At 47.0% G+C, this 16,713-nt stretch overlaps 2 protein-coding genes across 2 annotated transcripts; both read left to right on the top strand.

The window, feature by feature from the left end:
- The first annotated feature begins 1,108 nt into the window (after positions 1-1,108).
- On the top strand, positions 1,109-5,096 carry EFCAB12 (EF-hand calcium binding domain 12). Its single transcript, XM_084276638.1, has 7 exons — positions 1,109-1,177; positions 1,313-1,504; positions 1,659-1,812; positions 2,269-2,477; positions 3,191-3,404; positions 3,596-3,842; positions 4,200-5,096. Exons 1-7 carry the CDS (start codon positions 1,160-1,162, stop codon positions 4,360-4,362), a joined length of 1,197 nt encoding a protein of 398 aa, XP_084132764.1. The 5' UTR covers positions 1,109-1,159; the 3' UTR covers positions 4,363-5,096.
- Positions 5,097-6,541: 1,445 nt separating this feature from the next.
- HORMAD1 (HORMA domain containing 1) lies at positions 6,542-16,573 on the top strand (the record flags this gene model as incomplete). Its single annotated transcript, XM_084276787.1, has 13 exons — positions 6,542-6,574; positions 6,926-7,070; positions 7,720-7,783; positions 9,233-9,269; positions 9,625-9,645; positions 9,745-9,771; positions 10,343-10,410; positions 11,546-11,697; positions 12,262-12,518; positions 12,972-13,035; positions 14,576-14,652; positions 15,246-15,329; positions 16,138-16,573. The coding sequence occupies 13 exons, from the start codon at positions 6,542-6,544 to the stop codon at positions 16,216-16,218; spliced, it is 1,110 nt and encodes a 369-aa protein (XP_084132913.1). The 3' UTR covers positions 16,219-16,573.
- Positions 16,574-16,713: the final 140 nt, after the last annotated feature.

Genomic DNA, 16,713 nt, shown 5'->3' with positions numbered 1-16,713 from the left:
TCTCAGGAGGAGTCTGGTGAGGCAGGGCAGACCTGTGCCTGCTCCTGCCTGTTTGAAGAGGTTTTCTGCCTTCATGTTTGCAGTGGCTGTTCATCGCACATCAGGCTGTCTGCGAAGGGGATCGCTCCAGGCCACGTAACCAGAGCTGAGATGGAGCAAGTGGCAGAGGAGAAAACAAAGGGGAAAGGCCAGTCAGTATTTGGGCTGAACAGTAGAAGACAACTGCAGGCATCCATGGCCAAAAGGAAGAAGGAAGAAGAGAACAGAGAAGCAGGAAGGGTCAGCTTGCCAGAATTGACACAGCAGCAAGCCAGGACAGAAAGCCATGAGACGTGGAGAGCCCAGGTACGGGGAGAGCAGCCACAGCACAGACTTTGTCTGGTTGGGGTGTCACTGAGTTGGGAAGGTCTCCAAGTACCCGCAGCATTGCTCCCTCCAAGGAGCAGGGCAGGTGTCTGTGCTTTTGGTTCGTGCCTGCTTGGTGCTGTGAGGGAGGAATTGCTGGTGGAGGCTGAAGGGCACAGCGGGCATCTAGCCAGGCTGAGGGTATCAGTGGGCCTGCTCTGTCCCTGGCAAGGAGGCCACCCCTGCCCAGGTGCTTGCTCTGGACCTCAAGCAGGGATCTCTCCCAGCTATGTGACTTCAGCCAGCTCCAGACAGTGGTGTGGAGGAGGAGAGCTGTCTCTGGAAGGAGCTGGGAGAGCACTGGGGCCCTTCTTCATCAGCAAAGTGGCTGACCTGTTGTTTCAGCTGCATCTTGGTGGCAGGGAGCAAGCATTTGGCTTTGGTTGGACTTGGTGATCTCAAGGGTCTTTCCCAGCCTAACCAATGCAATGATTCTATGATTATGTTTGCTCCAGCTTCTCCCTTTGTGAAACCAAGTTGGGCCAGAGAATTCTGTCATCTTTCTGTCTTGCAGCAGCCCCAGGAGGAAGCAGTTAGCCTCAGCTCCCCAGAGACCACCTCTGGGACACAAGAGGGTCTACAAACAGCAGCGGCTTGGATTCAGGCAAGGAGGCGGTTTCGAACTGAGCTGGAAAACTTTGGGGACCTTGAGAAATGGCTGTCACAAAAACCCTCCCTAAGTGATCGAGAAAAGAGGTGCTGGCAAAGGATAAAGGCAGACAGAGCAGACAGGTGGGCTGCTCTCAAATCAGCCATGACAGACAGCCTGGACGTAAGTATGGACAGGCCCAGAAGAAATAGCATCTGCTCTCAGATCAGTAGTGTCTCTGCTTTACCCCAACTGATGCCACCTTGATGGGAGTGCTGATCCAACCCTGATCTCAGAGCATTTCCTTATCCTTTTCAGCACTCACCACCAAAGGGCAACCAGCCCCAGAAGCGCTGCATTCCCCGTGTGTGTGCACCATACCCCCAGGCTCTAGTCACGCTCCTTAACTACCTGCACACCAAAAAGCTGAGGCTGGTGGATGTATTCAAGAAGGCTGAAATGGACAGGAGGAAGATCAAGAGAGCAGACTTCATTAAAATCATGAAGGAGGTAGGTGTGGAACAGAAAAGCAATGAATGTCTGCAACTCTGCCCCGTTTTCCTGCATGCCAACCCAGAGCAAATGGAAGAGCTTCAGCCAGGGGTGTTTTCACTTGCTGTACTCATCTTCTTGCCTTATTGTCATTTCCTGTTTTGGTTGCCAGAGCAAAGTTCCCATCAGCGACAAGGATCTGGAGGACATGGTCATCTTCTTGACTTCCTCAAAACCAAGGAATTCTATAAGCCCAGAAGATCTGATTGCCTGTCAAAAGCAGTGGATGGAAATGAGGAAAAGCCAATCCCAAGAGGCCAAAACAGGTGAGGGGGGAGCGCTGGGTTGGAAAAGCATCTCTATACAGATGGGAAATGCCAAGGTGGGGTCAGAATGTGGCTTCTTGGGACCATTGTCCTGGAGCAGAGTGGCCAACGGGAGAGTTCTAGGTAAGGACTTGGGGAATGTGCAATACCATAGTCATCCCAAAGGCAAGAGATGGGTGATCCAGCCTTTCAGGTTTCGATCAAAGCCTGGACCCTGCTGTTTAACATCCCAGATGTTCTCCCTGTTCATCACCCCGCTCACCCACAGCAGAGCCTTTCTCCAGCTGTTGGTGGCGATTCAGAAGAGCTCATTCTTTAGTAAACCTACTTGGGAATTCCAACCAGCACAACATGCCAACCCCTTTTGTCCTAAACATGGATCAGCTGCCCCTTTCTGCTGTGCTCTGATATGGCTTCTCTGGGCTTTTGGCTTTCTTGCTTCTCAATCTATCCTAGGGGCAGAGATTCAGTTCCAGAAAGCCACCTGCACAACTGCTGCTGGTCCACCTTCTGCTGGGGACACATCTAAAGGGATGAAGCCTCGTGTTCCTACCAAGCACTTGCAAGTTCCACTGGTCAACACCAAACCAGAACGACGACACCTGAGCTATGATGAAATGGAAGAGAGTGGAAAACTCTTCAGAGAGTGGAGACGGCGAGAGAAGGTACCGTGTTTGTGTGTGTGGCAGGAGAATAAGCACAGCTTGTGGGTTGCTTTAGAGGACAGCACAGTGAGAGAGGACAGGGCCAAAGGCTTGCTGTGCCTGTTAAGCCTCCTGGCTTCTCAGGAGTCCCTTGCCCATGTGGTGCCTTGCACTTGAGATGCTACAAGCCATCTGAAACAATTCATTTGGTGTCTGAACACCCTGGCGTGACCAACAGTTTTTCTGGGTGACTGGCCCGAAGGCAGAGGAGGAGTTGAAGCAGTTTCTGTTCTGATGACGTGGCCAACCTGTCCACCAGAATGTGCTTTGTCCCTTGAGGTGCTGCCAAACACTTTGTGCTGTTCAGTTGTGAGGCTCAGTGACAGACAGTCCAGTGGCAACGTGACAGGGACTGCTTCACTTGCTCCCAGATGTTTCCTTGGAGTGTGGTGGGGATGGATGAAGTGTGACAATGCAGAGCTCCCTCCTTTTGAGGTCAAGACTTGTTTTCACTGGAGGCACCTGCTCCCAGTGTGCTGCTCTTCTGCTAAGGCTTCCAGGGAGTATCTGTGGGAGGACATGGAGGGGACTGAGTGCCTGTGCCTGCAATGCCATTGCAGGGTGCCAGCTCCTGTTTACACACACCTTGGACACGAACCCTGCCTGTAGCTTCTCTGAGGGGAGTGCAGCAACTCCAGGGCGAATGCTAAGTGGGACCTGCCCTTTCCTTACAGAACAAAGACAGCCCGATAGAGCGGGCAGAGAAGTGCCGGATGGTGAGATCTGGGGATGGCCCCGTTGATGAGCACTGCCTGCCATCAACACTAGCATCTGACCTGGGAGAACTGGTTGACCGCTACCGCAGGAGTGCTGTCAGGAGCTACCTGCAGAGCTCCCAGCTGTGCAGACAGCGCAACGTTCACATCACCGAGCCGAAGCTGCAGAAAGGTAAAGCACAGCCCCACGGCCTGATGCCCCTGATGCAAGTTCATGTCTCTTCCCAAGCTCAGGAGCACAATGATGGTCAGGGTATGCTGCTGATGCAGAGTGTTTGCAGCCCTCAGGGGGCCATGGCTGTGGTTACCCTAGGCAGGGCTGGAGCAGGGCTGAGATACCACAGCATGCTGCAGATCTGCCAGGCCCCTCTCCTGCTGCCCCTGAGATGGGAGCTGGGTTTGACCAGGGTGAGGCACGACTGTTTTCTGTGTGCTCTTTGCTAACAGCCCTGCTGCACCCAGGAGACAAGATCATCAAGGTGGGAGAAGACATAAGGAAGATCAAACAGCCTGGAGGCTACTACAGCACAGGACATGATGCTGCTCCATCCCCTGGGAGCACCTCCAGATCAGGAACTGCATCTGGAAGGCAGATGGAGGCAGAAAAGAGGTTTGTTCAAAGAGGGCTTTAGATCAGAACCCTCCTGGTGCTCTGCTGTCTGCCACCACTCTGTGCTCCATCCCCACGGTGTCAGAGGCAGTACTGAGGCTTTGCAGTGAAGCATCAGGATGCTGCAAGAGAGCAGCGAGTGAGAGTCAAGGGGCAGATCCTCATATCTAACAAGGGCGGACATGATCTGCTCAGGTCTGGGAGAGCTTCCAGTGGCCTGGAAGCCCCAAAAGCTGGTTCTTGGTTCATTTTTGCCCTTACTAAGAGAGGCAGTGAAACTGCCCAGGACTTTATTTCTCTAAAGCACGTTACTCTCTCTCACATATATTTTTCTCTTCCCTTTTTCCCCCCCAACAGGCATCTTCAGAGCAAGAAGATGAAAAAGTCAAGCGACAATAAGTTCTGGCCTGGTCATCTCCTGGACAAGCTGTGCCTTTACTTTCCTGAGAAGCAGCATGACAGGGCACACGTCTTGTTCAGCTGTGTTCAGCCCAGCAAGCCCTCCTACCATGGGATCTAAAGCCCTGACTGCAGCTCGCTTGGCCTCTGGAGACACTGCCTGCCAGGAGACCAGCTACTACAGCACTGTTGTGATTGTTGTTATTATAGAATCATAAGAGGTGTTAGGTTGGAAGGGACCTTCAAAGGCCATCTGCTCCAACCCCCTGCAGCAAGCAGGGACATCCTCACTACGTCGGGTCGCTCAGAGTCCCATCAAGCCTGACCTTGAATGTCTCCAGGGATGGGGCCTCCACCACCTCTCTGGGCAGCCTCTTCCAATGATCCACCACCCTCAGAGGGAAGAACTTTCTCCTAATATCCAACCCTTTTCTACTTTAAAACCCTCACCCCTCATCCTATCACTCCATTCCCTTGGGAACAGTTCTTCCCCAGGGTTCCTACAGGCACCTTCAGGTACCGGAAGGTGCTGTAAGGTCCCCCTGGAGCCTCCTCTTCTCTTCTCCAGGCTGAACCAGCCCAACTCTCTCAGCCTGTCTCTAGGAGAGCTGCTTGGATCATTCTTGTGTCCTCCTCTGGGCCCACTCCAGCAGGACCACATCCTCCTTGTGCTGAGGGCTCCAGAGCTGGACACGGCGCTGCAGGTGGGGTGTCCCCAGCGCAGGGCAGAGCAGAGGGGCAGAATCCCCTCTCAATCTGCTGGCCACGCTTCTTGGGATGCAGCCCAGGATGGGGCTGGCCTTCTGGGCTGCAGATGCACTTTGGTGGCTCATGTCCAGCTTCTCCCCCACGACCCCCCCCCAGGTCCTGCCCCTCAGGGCTGCTCTCCAGCCCATCATCTCCTAATACTCTCTCCGTTACCCTATTAAACTCTCTTGCCCTTAACCCAGGAGGTGTTTGTTCTCTTCCCATTGGGCCAGGGGAGCGGGCGCGCTGGGCTGAGCTCCCGGCTGGGGTTTAACCCGGGCAGCCCGGGGCGCGGAGCCGCGACGCCGGCTCTGAGCTCAGCGCCCCCCGGTGACCCTGCTGAACCCACGCGGTTACTCTGTTACTTGCACCGCCCCTGCCCACGGTGGCGTTCTGCTTGCCTTCACGGTCGTTGTAGCACAACCCGGGGCAGAGCGGCGGCTGAACGAGCGGTGCCGCCGCGCCCCGACACCGGCGGCGGGACCCCGCGGCGCGGAGGGAACCGGCGCCCCGGGAGGCGGGGCGGGGGGAAGGGAAGGGCTCTGCACGGTGCGGCCCTGCGCACGGCACGCAGCCTGGCGGCCGGGGAGCCCCGCCCCCTCATTTGCACACGGCCCCTTAACCGTATAAAAGCGGGCGCGGTCGGGCAGGGCGCTGTGGCGGCAGTGTGAGGGGCCGGAGGCGGGGTTCGCTTCTGGCTCCGAGCGGGGTGTGTCTGGCTCCTCGCCTTTCTGTGTGGTGTTTTGCCTCAGCCCGTGCCATTTGTTGCCTTCTGCCTCAGGCTGAGGGTTTGTTTATCCCTTTGGGGAGGTAGGTTGTCTTTTCTAGGGGTGTTGGTGCTGGGCAGAGGCTCCTCTGTTTCTGCTGCTCTCCCAGAGGCACCAAGCTCTGTCACATAGTGACATCTGTGGGTTCGGGGGGCTTAGCTGAGGAAGAACTCTGTTTCCTGTGTGGTCCAGGGCCATCCTCCTGGTTAGGAAAGGCATTTCCCATGTTCCTAGCTATGGGTATGTTGAGCTGCTACAGCTGGTGGGCAAGGCTTCCATTGTGGGCTTGGGTTGAGGGTGCTGAGGGTTAAAGACACGTAATGCGGCTCATCAAAAACAATTGCCGAGGAGGGATATCTCTTTCCAATATTCATTTATGGGAGAAAACAACCTAAGTGTGGAGGTGTTCTCCAAAGGCCATAGCTCAGCTTCAGCTGGGGGGGGACTTAAACATGGAGGCCTGCGCCCTTAGGGCCCTTTGCAACTGGGTAGCACTGACGTGTTGCTTTCCAAAGGCCTTGTTTCATATAAATAAGTATATATTATGCTATATATTGCAACTTTGGGGGAGGCCTGTGAAAAGTCTAATAATTACTAGATGAACTGTCTTCTGTTTTCTTAAAATTAGGGGTTGGTTTGAGTGACCTGGTTTAATTGTGCAGGAAGTGTTTGTAGGTTTGGGTACTGGTTGGTTAGAGCTGTGGTCTGGGCTCCTGATGTGCCTATGAATGGTCATGTGTGTGTTAATGCAGCTGTTTCATTAACAGATAAAAGAGTACCAGCAAAATGGCAACTGCTCAGAAGCAAAGAAATTGTGTGGTATGACTCTTTCTTGTATGTTTTAGCACAGTAGATTATTAGAATCAGTAAATTCTAGCTGAAGTAGTGCTTTGCACTTGTAATATCTGAAAGTTATATGCTAATTAACTCTTTAAACTATGAAAAATTGTGCTTAATAGTAAAACGGTTTGTGGCTGAAACTTTGTGATCAGGTAGTTGATAGAAATCAGCTATATCCTAAAAACACTAACACTGAGTTAGGAATGTTCTTCACTTCGTAAATTGCAGAAGTCATACTTCTCAATTCAAGGTGTTAAGTATTGGATCAGATTATAGACTGTCCAGCTTTGCTGTTGTAGCCAAAAATCGTTTTCTTTCTCTGCCTTTCAGAGTGCAGTGACATTCCCTAACAAAATATCTACTGAGCAGCAATCCTTAATGCTAGTGAAGAGGCTCCTGGCAGTAGCAGTATCCTGCATTACATATCTGAGAGGAATCTTTCCTGAAAGTGCCTATGGGACCAGATACATGGATGGTACCAGACTGTCTTCCCGATTCTCTGCAAAATCTATTGTCATAGGCTTGCTCTGAAGTTAATGAGTGTTTTTTAAAGCCAGTCTGGGGGTGTTAATTAATGGTAATAGCCACTTTCACTGAATTCTGTTAGTGGTGCAACTAAAATCTGGCCTACATCTGTTGGTAATGTCAATTACAGTTTGTTTTTCACAGATTCATTAAGGTTGGAAGAGACCTCCAAGATCATTTAATCAACTGTCCTCCTACCACCTATATGTCCTTAAGTCCCTCATCCGACCTTTCCTTGAACACCCCAAGGGACGGTGACTCCACCACCTCCCTGGACAACCTGTTCCAATGCCCAACTGCTCCTTCTGAGGAGAAACTTTTCCTCATTTCTGACCCAAACCTCCCCTGGTGCAGCTCATGGCTGTTCCCTCTCATCCTGTCTGTGACAAGAGGCTGACCCCCAGCTCCACACAACCTCCTTTCAGGTAGTTGGAGAGAGCAATAAGCTCTCCCCTGAGCCTCCTCTTCTCCAGACCACACAGCCCCACTTCCTTCAGCAGCTCCTCATCAGATAGATACTCCTGGGGAATGGGTGTTGCTTTCTTAGCAATACAGTTGTGTTGAGTCCTGAGTAAATATGTTTATAATCTTTTTTTTAGATGTGTGTGTTAAAATTCTGAAGGAAGACAAGAACTGCCCTGGCTCTACTCAGCTGGTGAAATGGTATGTTTATTACAGCGTACACGTAGTGTTCCATAGCGTGTCAGTTCTGAAAGGGGAGTTCCTGGTTGCTTGTAGATAGAAAGTTCCCTTGCTGTGAGTGAACAGCTGACCAGGGAGTGCCTTTAGTGCATGGTACTTACAGTGCTGACAGCATTTTTTGAATAGAAAGTTAAAAAGTGTGTGTTTTGGTAGAGCTGCAAGACCTGCATGGCTGTTTATAGAAGGCCTTACAAATTGGTGCTCAGCAGAGAACAAAGCTCTGTTTACAGAGTGATTACACTTTCTTTCTGTGGATATATATGAGTGCCTAAGGGTGCACATAAATGCAGATACCTAACTGGCAGTTTCTCTAGTTGAAAAGGAGGTGTAGCATTATCATCTTGTCTTGAATTTCAAGATCTTGCTCTCAGATTTGCATAAGGAAGTGGTACAGTTGGTCTTTATATTCAGAGACAGAATTGTGTCTGCTTGTGCCAGCTGTGTGAATGGATGTTGCTTGGCACCAGAGGTAGTTATTTTGATTATCACTTCATGATAACACCAAGATTTATTCATGGCTGCTCTCCTTGCTCTTTAGAGTATATAAAGCCTTTGCCTTCTAATATACATTTTTATTACCTCTATAAAGGCCATCTTTGTTCTTTTCAAGCTTTGCCCAGTTGTAGCACAAGATAAGTTGTAAGAAATGGTGCTGGATTTATCAAAGGGGGTTTGCAGCTGCTGTCAGTGAGGTGCTCAGGGGTGTGGGTCTGAGTTTTGATGTTAAACACAAAGCCACTTACTTGCTTTCTGTCACTGAGAGGGGAAGGGGAGGGAGGTTTCTCTTGCTGTTACTTGAAATTTCTTAATTGATCTTCTGTGGTAGAGGAAACTGTTTCACCTTACCCTCACACATCAAGCAGCCCGTGGATGCTGGCAAGGCAAAGCACCCTGGTTTTCATGGGAAGGGTGTGTGCTGCCTGTTTGGAGCTCACAGGTGAGTGGCCTTTCTGGATTGGACATTGTGTACACACCAGAAGCAGTTTTTGCTTGTCGACTTCAGTCGAGAGGAATGCACGTGATGTAGAAAGCAAATGGCAACGACCGAACCAAGGCAATAACTCCTTTGGGCTTCAGAGATGGCATCATTTGGCTGAAGAACTTATTTATAAACTGATTAATGAATACATGTGTTAGAAGGTGTTTGAAAACTGTAGGCATACAATTGCGTCATGTTTTTACTGAAATTGTTTACTTACAGATCAGATTCTGCAAAGAGGTTAGGATGATTTGGTGTTACAAAGATAGTAATCGCTTGTGTATCTACTGATAAGATGGAGTAATGGAATAAGTATTACTTCTTACTGTAAAGAATGTTAGAAGGCTAAACAAGAGCTTAATTTCTAGATACTACTTAGAAGCAAAGCAGATGTGAATTAGTAGATGGACAATATTATTTGACTTTTGCAGGATGTTAGGATGCTACGATGCCTTACAGAAGAAATATGTAAGTCCTCAGTATCATTTAGCTGTTTTAAGTGGATTGAAACATTTGTTTATGCAAGTCCATTAACTGCCAGCATAGTGACAGGACTTCATGGTGTAATAGGTTACAATAATTAGCTACAGTGAGATGCACAGCTATTTCAGGATCTCTTTCTTTGTAAACAGAAATGCTTAGGTATTTTTTTCTGCCAGTTGAGTAACTCCTTAGATAAGATGTTATGTGTATGAAGAGGTTTCTCTTCACTCAATGTTTATATTGGCTACCAGAATTAGAGAAACCATTTAGTAAGCAGGAATGGGCAATGCAATGTGTTTAATGTCCTCTTTCTTTCTTTCTCTAATTATGTTTCCAACAGCTTAGAATGATTGTCCTAGCGGTAAGTATCTTTGAAAAGTAAAGTATAAGGGGTTTTTAAGTAGATGCTTAGAGATGCACAGGTCTTAATCTGTTTCCTATCTTTAATTTAATAATGCAGGTCTACACCCATCCAGAAGATCCTCAGGTAAATCTGTTGGAACACTCTACTGGGTGGGTAATGGTAGTATGGATATAGTGAAATACATACACAAGCAATAATTTATGCACATTAATGCACACTAAGGGCATCTTAAATGCAAAAATCACAAGAGCTAATCAGAAATGCCAAATAGCGAATTGCCTTTGGGTATCCAGGGTCAGGTTATTCCAAGGCCACCTCAAGAAAGATGTAGCACAGTTAAATGCCCCATAATGTGTTGTGCAAACTCTGTAACAAATACATGGAGTTTGTGAAAAACACGGTATGTTTTAAATAACCACTAGGTGTCACCATGTCCCCTATGTGTGTGAAACAATTTCCGTAGTGACTAGAATCTGACTTAATCTTCGAAGGGCCTGGTGATTCCTGGAAAATACTGTAGATCTTAATTTTTATTTGATGCCATTCATACTGTTAGAGCATTCAAGAGCTGTATTCAACGCATGTAAGCGGATCAGACAGGAGTTGGGCTATCGTTTTCTTTAAATGTAAGGTAAATACCTTGCTAGACAGAATACAGCTCCCTTGATAGCTTAATTACTGGATTTGCTTGCAGACAATTACAGAATGTTACCACTTCAAATTCAAGTACACCCAGCAGGGGCCACTCCTGGATTTCAGCAGGTATTGTCACTGATTTTATTCAGCTCTGGGTTTACAGTCTGTTTGCATACACTGAGATGTAAAAACTTTGAATTTTATCTGCTTGGAGTTTCCTTTTAATTCTGGAATTTAAGGCTAGTTTTATCAATGTAAGTGTGAAGATTAAATCTAAACTCATCATACAATGAATAATGTTGGGATTTCTTTCAGATTATGCTCATGTATTTAAATACCCACTCCAAAGATGCCTGTGGCTGTTAGTCCAATTTTCTCTGACCAGGTTCTTTAAGCTATTCCACAAGCAGAGGGTGAAATGATTAATACCACAGTTCCTTACCAGAGGATACTTGATGTTACATGGGATTTCTCACTTAGTGGAGGTGACAACTGCATGGTCCCCATTACTGATTCCTGTCATGTCTTTGCTGACATGATGCTGGGGGTGAGAAATGGATTGAAGCCAGCTCCAACCCATTGTTCTTTTTGGAATTCTCTTGTTAGTGGGCTGAGCCACACATTCCCTCCTCCCATACTGGTCTGATTAACTCAGACATCATTTGCATGCTTTTAATGAACTTGGGAAGGAACATTCACACCACTGGTTGATCTGCTCAGTGGTGATAGCCATTTATCTAAAAGGCTGTGCTCAGGGGCTCTGTGTGTCAAGATAGTCAGCTCTCTTTGTAACAGGCTTCTCCCAGCTTTCCTCCTGCATAAAACTTGAAGGGGGGAAAAAAAGAAAGGCGGGGGGGGGGAAAGGCTGCAGAGCTCAGCCCTTTGGACTGAGTGTAGTGTGAGAGAGGTTCTGAGTCACTGAAGAGCACTGGTGGATGTGAGACACAGCCATGCCAAGTTGCCTTAGTGAATTAGTGTAAATTCACACCAGGCTAATTGAAAAATAGGAGGCATGAGCTTACTTTTGTGACACCCTGCAGGGAAGGAGGGGATCACCTTTCGGGGAGGGGAGGAGATGATTGGATCATCCAAGGGGCAGAGACCATGCAAGTCACTTAAACAGTATTAGGAACTGCAGTTCTTGTGGTCTCAGACCTTAATAAATGTGGTGCCTGCTTCTGACAGTAAACAGTTCTGTATCTCAACATTAGAAACAGCATACCCTCTGATTATATATAAATCTGAATATTCCCATTTTTAGTAAGGATAAAAGGAATGATTCCACAATCACCTGTGCAGACACAAAGAAAGCAAGTATCCTCCTCATTCGCAAGATCTATGTTCTCATGCAGAACCTCAGTCCCTTACCAGATGATGTTTGCCTGACTATGAAGCTGTTTTATTATGATGAAGGTAGTGTTTCCATCTTCCCTTGACTTATCAGGCACATTTAATAGGAATATTTTAATGTATAATCTTTATAGTTGCTGGCATTTGTTAAATGATGATGTTTTGCATGTGTAGGTTTCTTGCAACAAGTTCTGAAATCCAAGGGGGATAGATCTGTTCTGTGTGTGGTAACACAACCTTGTCTCTGGCTTCATCAGAGCATGGATTTCAGTGTGGTTTAAAAACAAAGTCATCTTGAGGGTGTTAGGATGTCACCTCTGCCAGATTAGTTCTGGTTTGGATGACTAGTTAAACATCTAGCTCTCCTTTCAGAATGTTTTACTGCTTTGTAGTGAAAAATCATAGCTTCTAGCTCATCTCTTTGCATGTATAAACTGTTACAAATAGCATTAATTAGGTTTTGCGTCTTATGTAGGGGAAAAACTTAATTTATACAAGCTGAATATTGATTATTCCCCTCAGATTTTTATTGCAGTAGCTCTCTATTTAAAGGGAAAAAGTCTTTTTTGCCCATGTTAAAATTAATTGCAGGAACATGTTTCATTCTAACACATTTATTTTCTGCAGTTACACCACCTGATTACCAACCTCCTGGTTTTAAGGAGGGTGAATGTGAGGGGATGATATTTGAAGGGGAGCCTATGTATCTGAACGTGGGGGAAGTGCCAACACCTTTTCATATGCTGAAAGTCAAAGTTACAACTGAAAAGCAACGAATGGAAAACCTTGATAAAAGCATCTTAAAGCATGGAGAGACTAACACACCTCACCAGGTGCTCAGAGTGGACAGGGATGATCCAGAAGAGGAAAACCTGAACATGAATGTAAATATGGAAGTGTTCTGTGTAGTTTGGTGAATTTTTTTGTGATTCATAGCCTATTTTTTTACTACATGCCTGAGACTCCTCTTGGGAGGATGGTACCTGTGTTGGCTTCAGCAGCTGGAGATCTATTTCTGGGGCTGGCTGAGGCAGGCAGCAAATTTTTCGTCACATAAGCAGATGTGTGCTGATGGGCACAGTCCATAGGGGATACACCAATAGCACTTTCAACATATCTTGTTCCAACTTCAGTATTTTTATGTATGTTTTTCTTGGTAGTTGAAGTGTGTTATTAATTAATTCTGAGCTAGTCTCTATGTTCCACGTGAGATTCAGTTGCTGCAGTAGTTTGTTCCCCTGAGAATCTATCTAATCAAGCTCCAGCCCTAAACATCTGAATACAATCCCTCTTCCTTACTTGTCTGCAGTAAGTGATAGATGTTTTTCTTAATCTAGGAAGATCCTGTTTTGAATAATAAAATGGAAGATATGAATGATACCAATATTTCAGAAACTCAAGGTAACAGTAGCAGTAGCTGGTGTGGTGCTGTGCTTGGGAGTTAGGATGAGAGCAGTGCTGATAACACACTGCTCAGTCAAGGACTTCTTGGCTCTTCATGCTGCCCTGCTACTGAGAAGGCTGGGAACACCCAGGAAGCTGGGAGGGGACACAGCCAGGGCAGCTGACCCAAACTGCCCAAAGGGCTGTTGCACACCATGATGTCATGCTCAGCAGTAAGGGTGTGATGGGTGAGAAGCTCGTGGCTCCAGGACTTGGGGTTTGGGGATGGTCTGGCTCTGAGCTGTCCTGTCTGCTATGACACTGTGGAGGCAGTTCTGGTTCTGCAGACTTCAGAAACCTCAGTTTTCCCTAAAAGCTTCTGGACACGTTGCTTTCCATGTAACTATAAAAGCAGCAACAGTGTCAGTGTTGAGGCTTTCAGACCTTCCAACCTGACCAAGGCCACCTTGGGGCTAACACAGAGCATCAGTGCTTGCAGAGGCAGCTGGAGTGAGCGAGCTGAGCCTGGATGATTATCATTTCATCATCGGAAGGGTGATGGGATCCTGGGCTCCATCAGCAGAGGTCCCTTCCAGCCCAGACCAGTCTGGAATTCTGTGATTCTAATGAGTTGATGTGGCCCATCACTTAAGCCCAACAGTGAACAGGCTGTACTGTGTATTTGAATAGTGACGTTAATGTTTGTTTCAGAAATAAATTGTGCAGCTTTGCCAGAGCAGCTAATGTTCAATGTGTACTAACCTGCATGCATACCTCAGCATCTTTATCTTGACAATGCTACTAGGCTGCAGAACTGGAATAACTACAAAAAGCCATATCTGGGGCTTCTAGAACTTCATAGGAGTTCTAAAACCATACAAAATGCAGCAAATTGCTTGTCTTGGGGAGTTGGTACAATGTTTTATTAACTGAAACTACAAGACATGAGGAAAATGTATTTACTGCCCTGAAATTCTTCAGTCATTTCTACAGCTGAAGCAGTCATCTTCAACCTGTTCATGCAGAAGCTGTATCCTGGGGGGGGGGGGGGGGGGGGGGATACCAGTATGGGTTAGAAACAACAACAAATCTCCAGAACTGACTGATGCAGCTGCAGGCAGCAACAAGGAACTGTAGCTACAGGAACTGTTGCTCAGTTGTGTGTGGTTGGATTCCAAAACAGGAGGTGTTGGCAGTGGGTTGAGTGGGCAGAAGTTGTGCTGTTTTACTGGGCAAAATGGGATCCTGAGGCTCTTTACTGGGAAGCAAATCCCAGTGTAGACAAGCCTTTAGCAGTGCAGTGTTTGAACAGGCTTGGGGATGTGGATCTGTACTGTCTGCTTAAGTGTCTCTCGCATGCCTGGGTTGGGGAATTGCTGCATCAAGGATGTAGGAGTGTGTACTACTGGGTGTAGTTAACAACTTACTTGCACGTATCCCCAAGCCCTCTTTCAGCACCTCTTCCTTGAGTTTATGTACAGAAGTGTGTTCCCTGTGGCAAAACATCAGTGCTAAGAGTGTGTTAAGTCTGCTTTAATATTTAACAATCTCTTTATAGAACCACCTTCACCTTGTGAAGAAGATGAAGCTACAAAGGCTGGAGGGAAGGGGAAGCTGCCTGTTTATAGTCCCCAGGTATGAAAGCTGCATCCTGCTGTCTTTAAACTTCTACTAGAGTTTTCATGAAGCCTGTTTCCTCCTTGGAGTGACTAATGTTCAACCTGCTAAGGACTTACCACAGTCAGGATTTTCAACAATAATGTAAACTACTTTCCTTGTTCTACACAACCAGTTCATATTCTAAAGCAGTAACAAAAGGCTGTTCCTCTGGGATAGTTTTCAGACCAAACAGATGGTCTGACTGTTGCTAAGATAAATAGGAATGGAATTTCCATGTTTATAAACTGTTCTGGCTAAACACTCTGCCTAATAAATTTCTCTGCTAACTTTGACTTGTTCAAAGTTTGATTAAAACTTAATGCTGGTTTATTACTGAGACCTAAAACTCAGGCTGTATTCCCTGTGTATAACAAAATGGTATAACTTAAATGTGATATAACTTAGACTCTTCAAACACAAGTCCTGTAAGATTTCTTTGGGTACCTGAGTGACTTGCTGTATAAAAATGATGCTTTGATCTGTTGGGATTCTCTGACACATTCAGCTGTCAATAATTCTAACACACTCTTTGGTGCTGTCACAAGGCAAGATCTGTTTTCTGGTTCTAGGTTGATCACTTGGCAAGACAGACATCTGAACTTAATGTGTCAGAGAGCAGGACAAGAAGTGGCAAGATATTTCAAGCCAGCACTGTTAGTACCTCTTTTTCTTCAGTTCTTTCTACTTCTGTTCTTTATTCACTGTTTGGAGCAGAAAGTGTTCAGACTTTAATACATCTTGTGTTCAGAGTCACTTTAAAATTCCTGTTTAAATTCAAGATATTGGGATTTTGGGGGTGAAAAAACCCAAATTTGTACTCCAAAGAGTTAAAAGCTGGGTGTTGATGTAATTAAGACAGGTTGAGAAAGGTTCCTTAGAGTTAATTTGTATCTTCAGAATGCATTTAGCCAATTTCCCTGCTGGTTTAATTGGTGGTTGGTAGGAGTGTGTGCCAGCAGCATTCCCCAGCCTGGTATACCATATGCTTGGTGATGATTTTACTTGGGAAAGATGAGGCCAAAATGCTAGCCTCAGCTCTACAGCTCATACCAAGAAAAATCTGTTTCTTTGCTGAATTCCTTTGCAGCAGAGGAGACTTGCAGACAGTGCTTCATGTGGGGAGCCAAATTGCTGCAGCCTTGCACCAGCAGCTGTCTTCAGGGTGGGATTCGGCCTTTGGGGATGGTATTGGCTGCTGATCTACTGGTGCCTTTGACTGAGCTTGGTAGCTCCAGCTTTGGGAGGTGCTGGGGGCCCTCAGCACTGCTCACTTGTGGGTTTTCAGGGTTACTGCTCCCTTTCAGTAAAAGCTGTGAGGTGAACACTGCTCTTAGTCCATTAAGTGCTCTCCATTAACAGGAGATAGGATGATTCCTGTTCAGGGTGGGCTTTTCCCTTGATACTGGCCACAGCCTGTGCCATACAGCACTCGGTAATGTGGCATCTCTTTTCTTTTGGCAGGTTCACCAGTTTGAACTCTCCTCTAGTCAAGATGTGGTGCCAAAAAGGAGGAAGATCAGTGAACCAAAGGAGCAGTTTTAGATACCCATCTCCATGCTGCTGTTGGGGTTCTCCACACTTTCCATTTCATTGTTTTATGTGGATGTTTGTATTTAAGTATCTTTTAGGGGTCTCTTCTATTTGTGGTCAAAGGGAATTTTAAGGAAAGAAATCTGTCAAGAAGCCCAGCTGAAGGATCAGAACTTGTTCTTTATCTCACCCCTCCTGGGACCAGGTACCCACCTGCTGCTGCAACTAAGTGTTTCCTGTGAGCACTGGGGGGGATTTCACTCATGGTGGGTGTGTCATGAGTGTTACCCACAGCTCGGGGTCCCACTGCTCACTCCAGGCTGAGACACAAACCCCTCAGGCCTGGCTTAACACCCTGGGTTAGAGTGGGTGCAGGAGGGGGGTGTTACAGTAACACTGTGTTTTGCTCATAGTGCTGGGCCAGGATCTGTTGGATTCTCTGCTGCCTTTCCAGGCACCCAGCCTCAAGAAGCATTCTTATCTTCCTGACTCTGTCACCTTCATGGT

This window comes from Gallinula chloropus, assembly GCF_964237585.1.
Source record: "Gallinula chloropus genome assembly, chromosome: 29".
Lineage (NCBI taxonomy): Eukaryota > Metazoa > Chordata > Aves > Gruiformes > Rallidae > Gallinula > Gallinula chloropus.
Note: the sequence above shows the minus strand (reverse complement) of the source record. Positions and strands in the feature narration are given on the sequence as shown.

Bases quoted from the DNA above. Each gene is read 5' to 3' on its own strand.
- EFCAB12 (XM_084276638.1), top strand. The intron at 1,813-2,268 runs GTGAGGGGGGAG...AATCTATCCTAG, and splicing joins ATCCCAAGAGGCCAAAACAG to GGGCAGAGATTCAGTTCCAG. The intron at 2,478-3,190 runs GTACCGTGTTTG...CTTTCCTTACAG, and splicing joins AGTGGAGACGGCGAGAGAAG to AACAAAGACAGCCCGATAGA.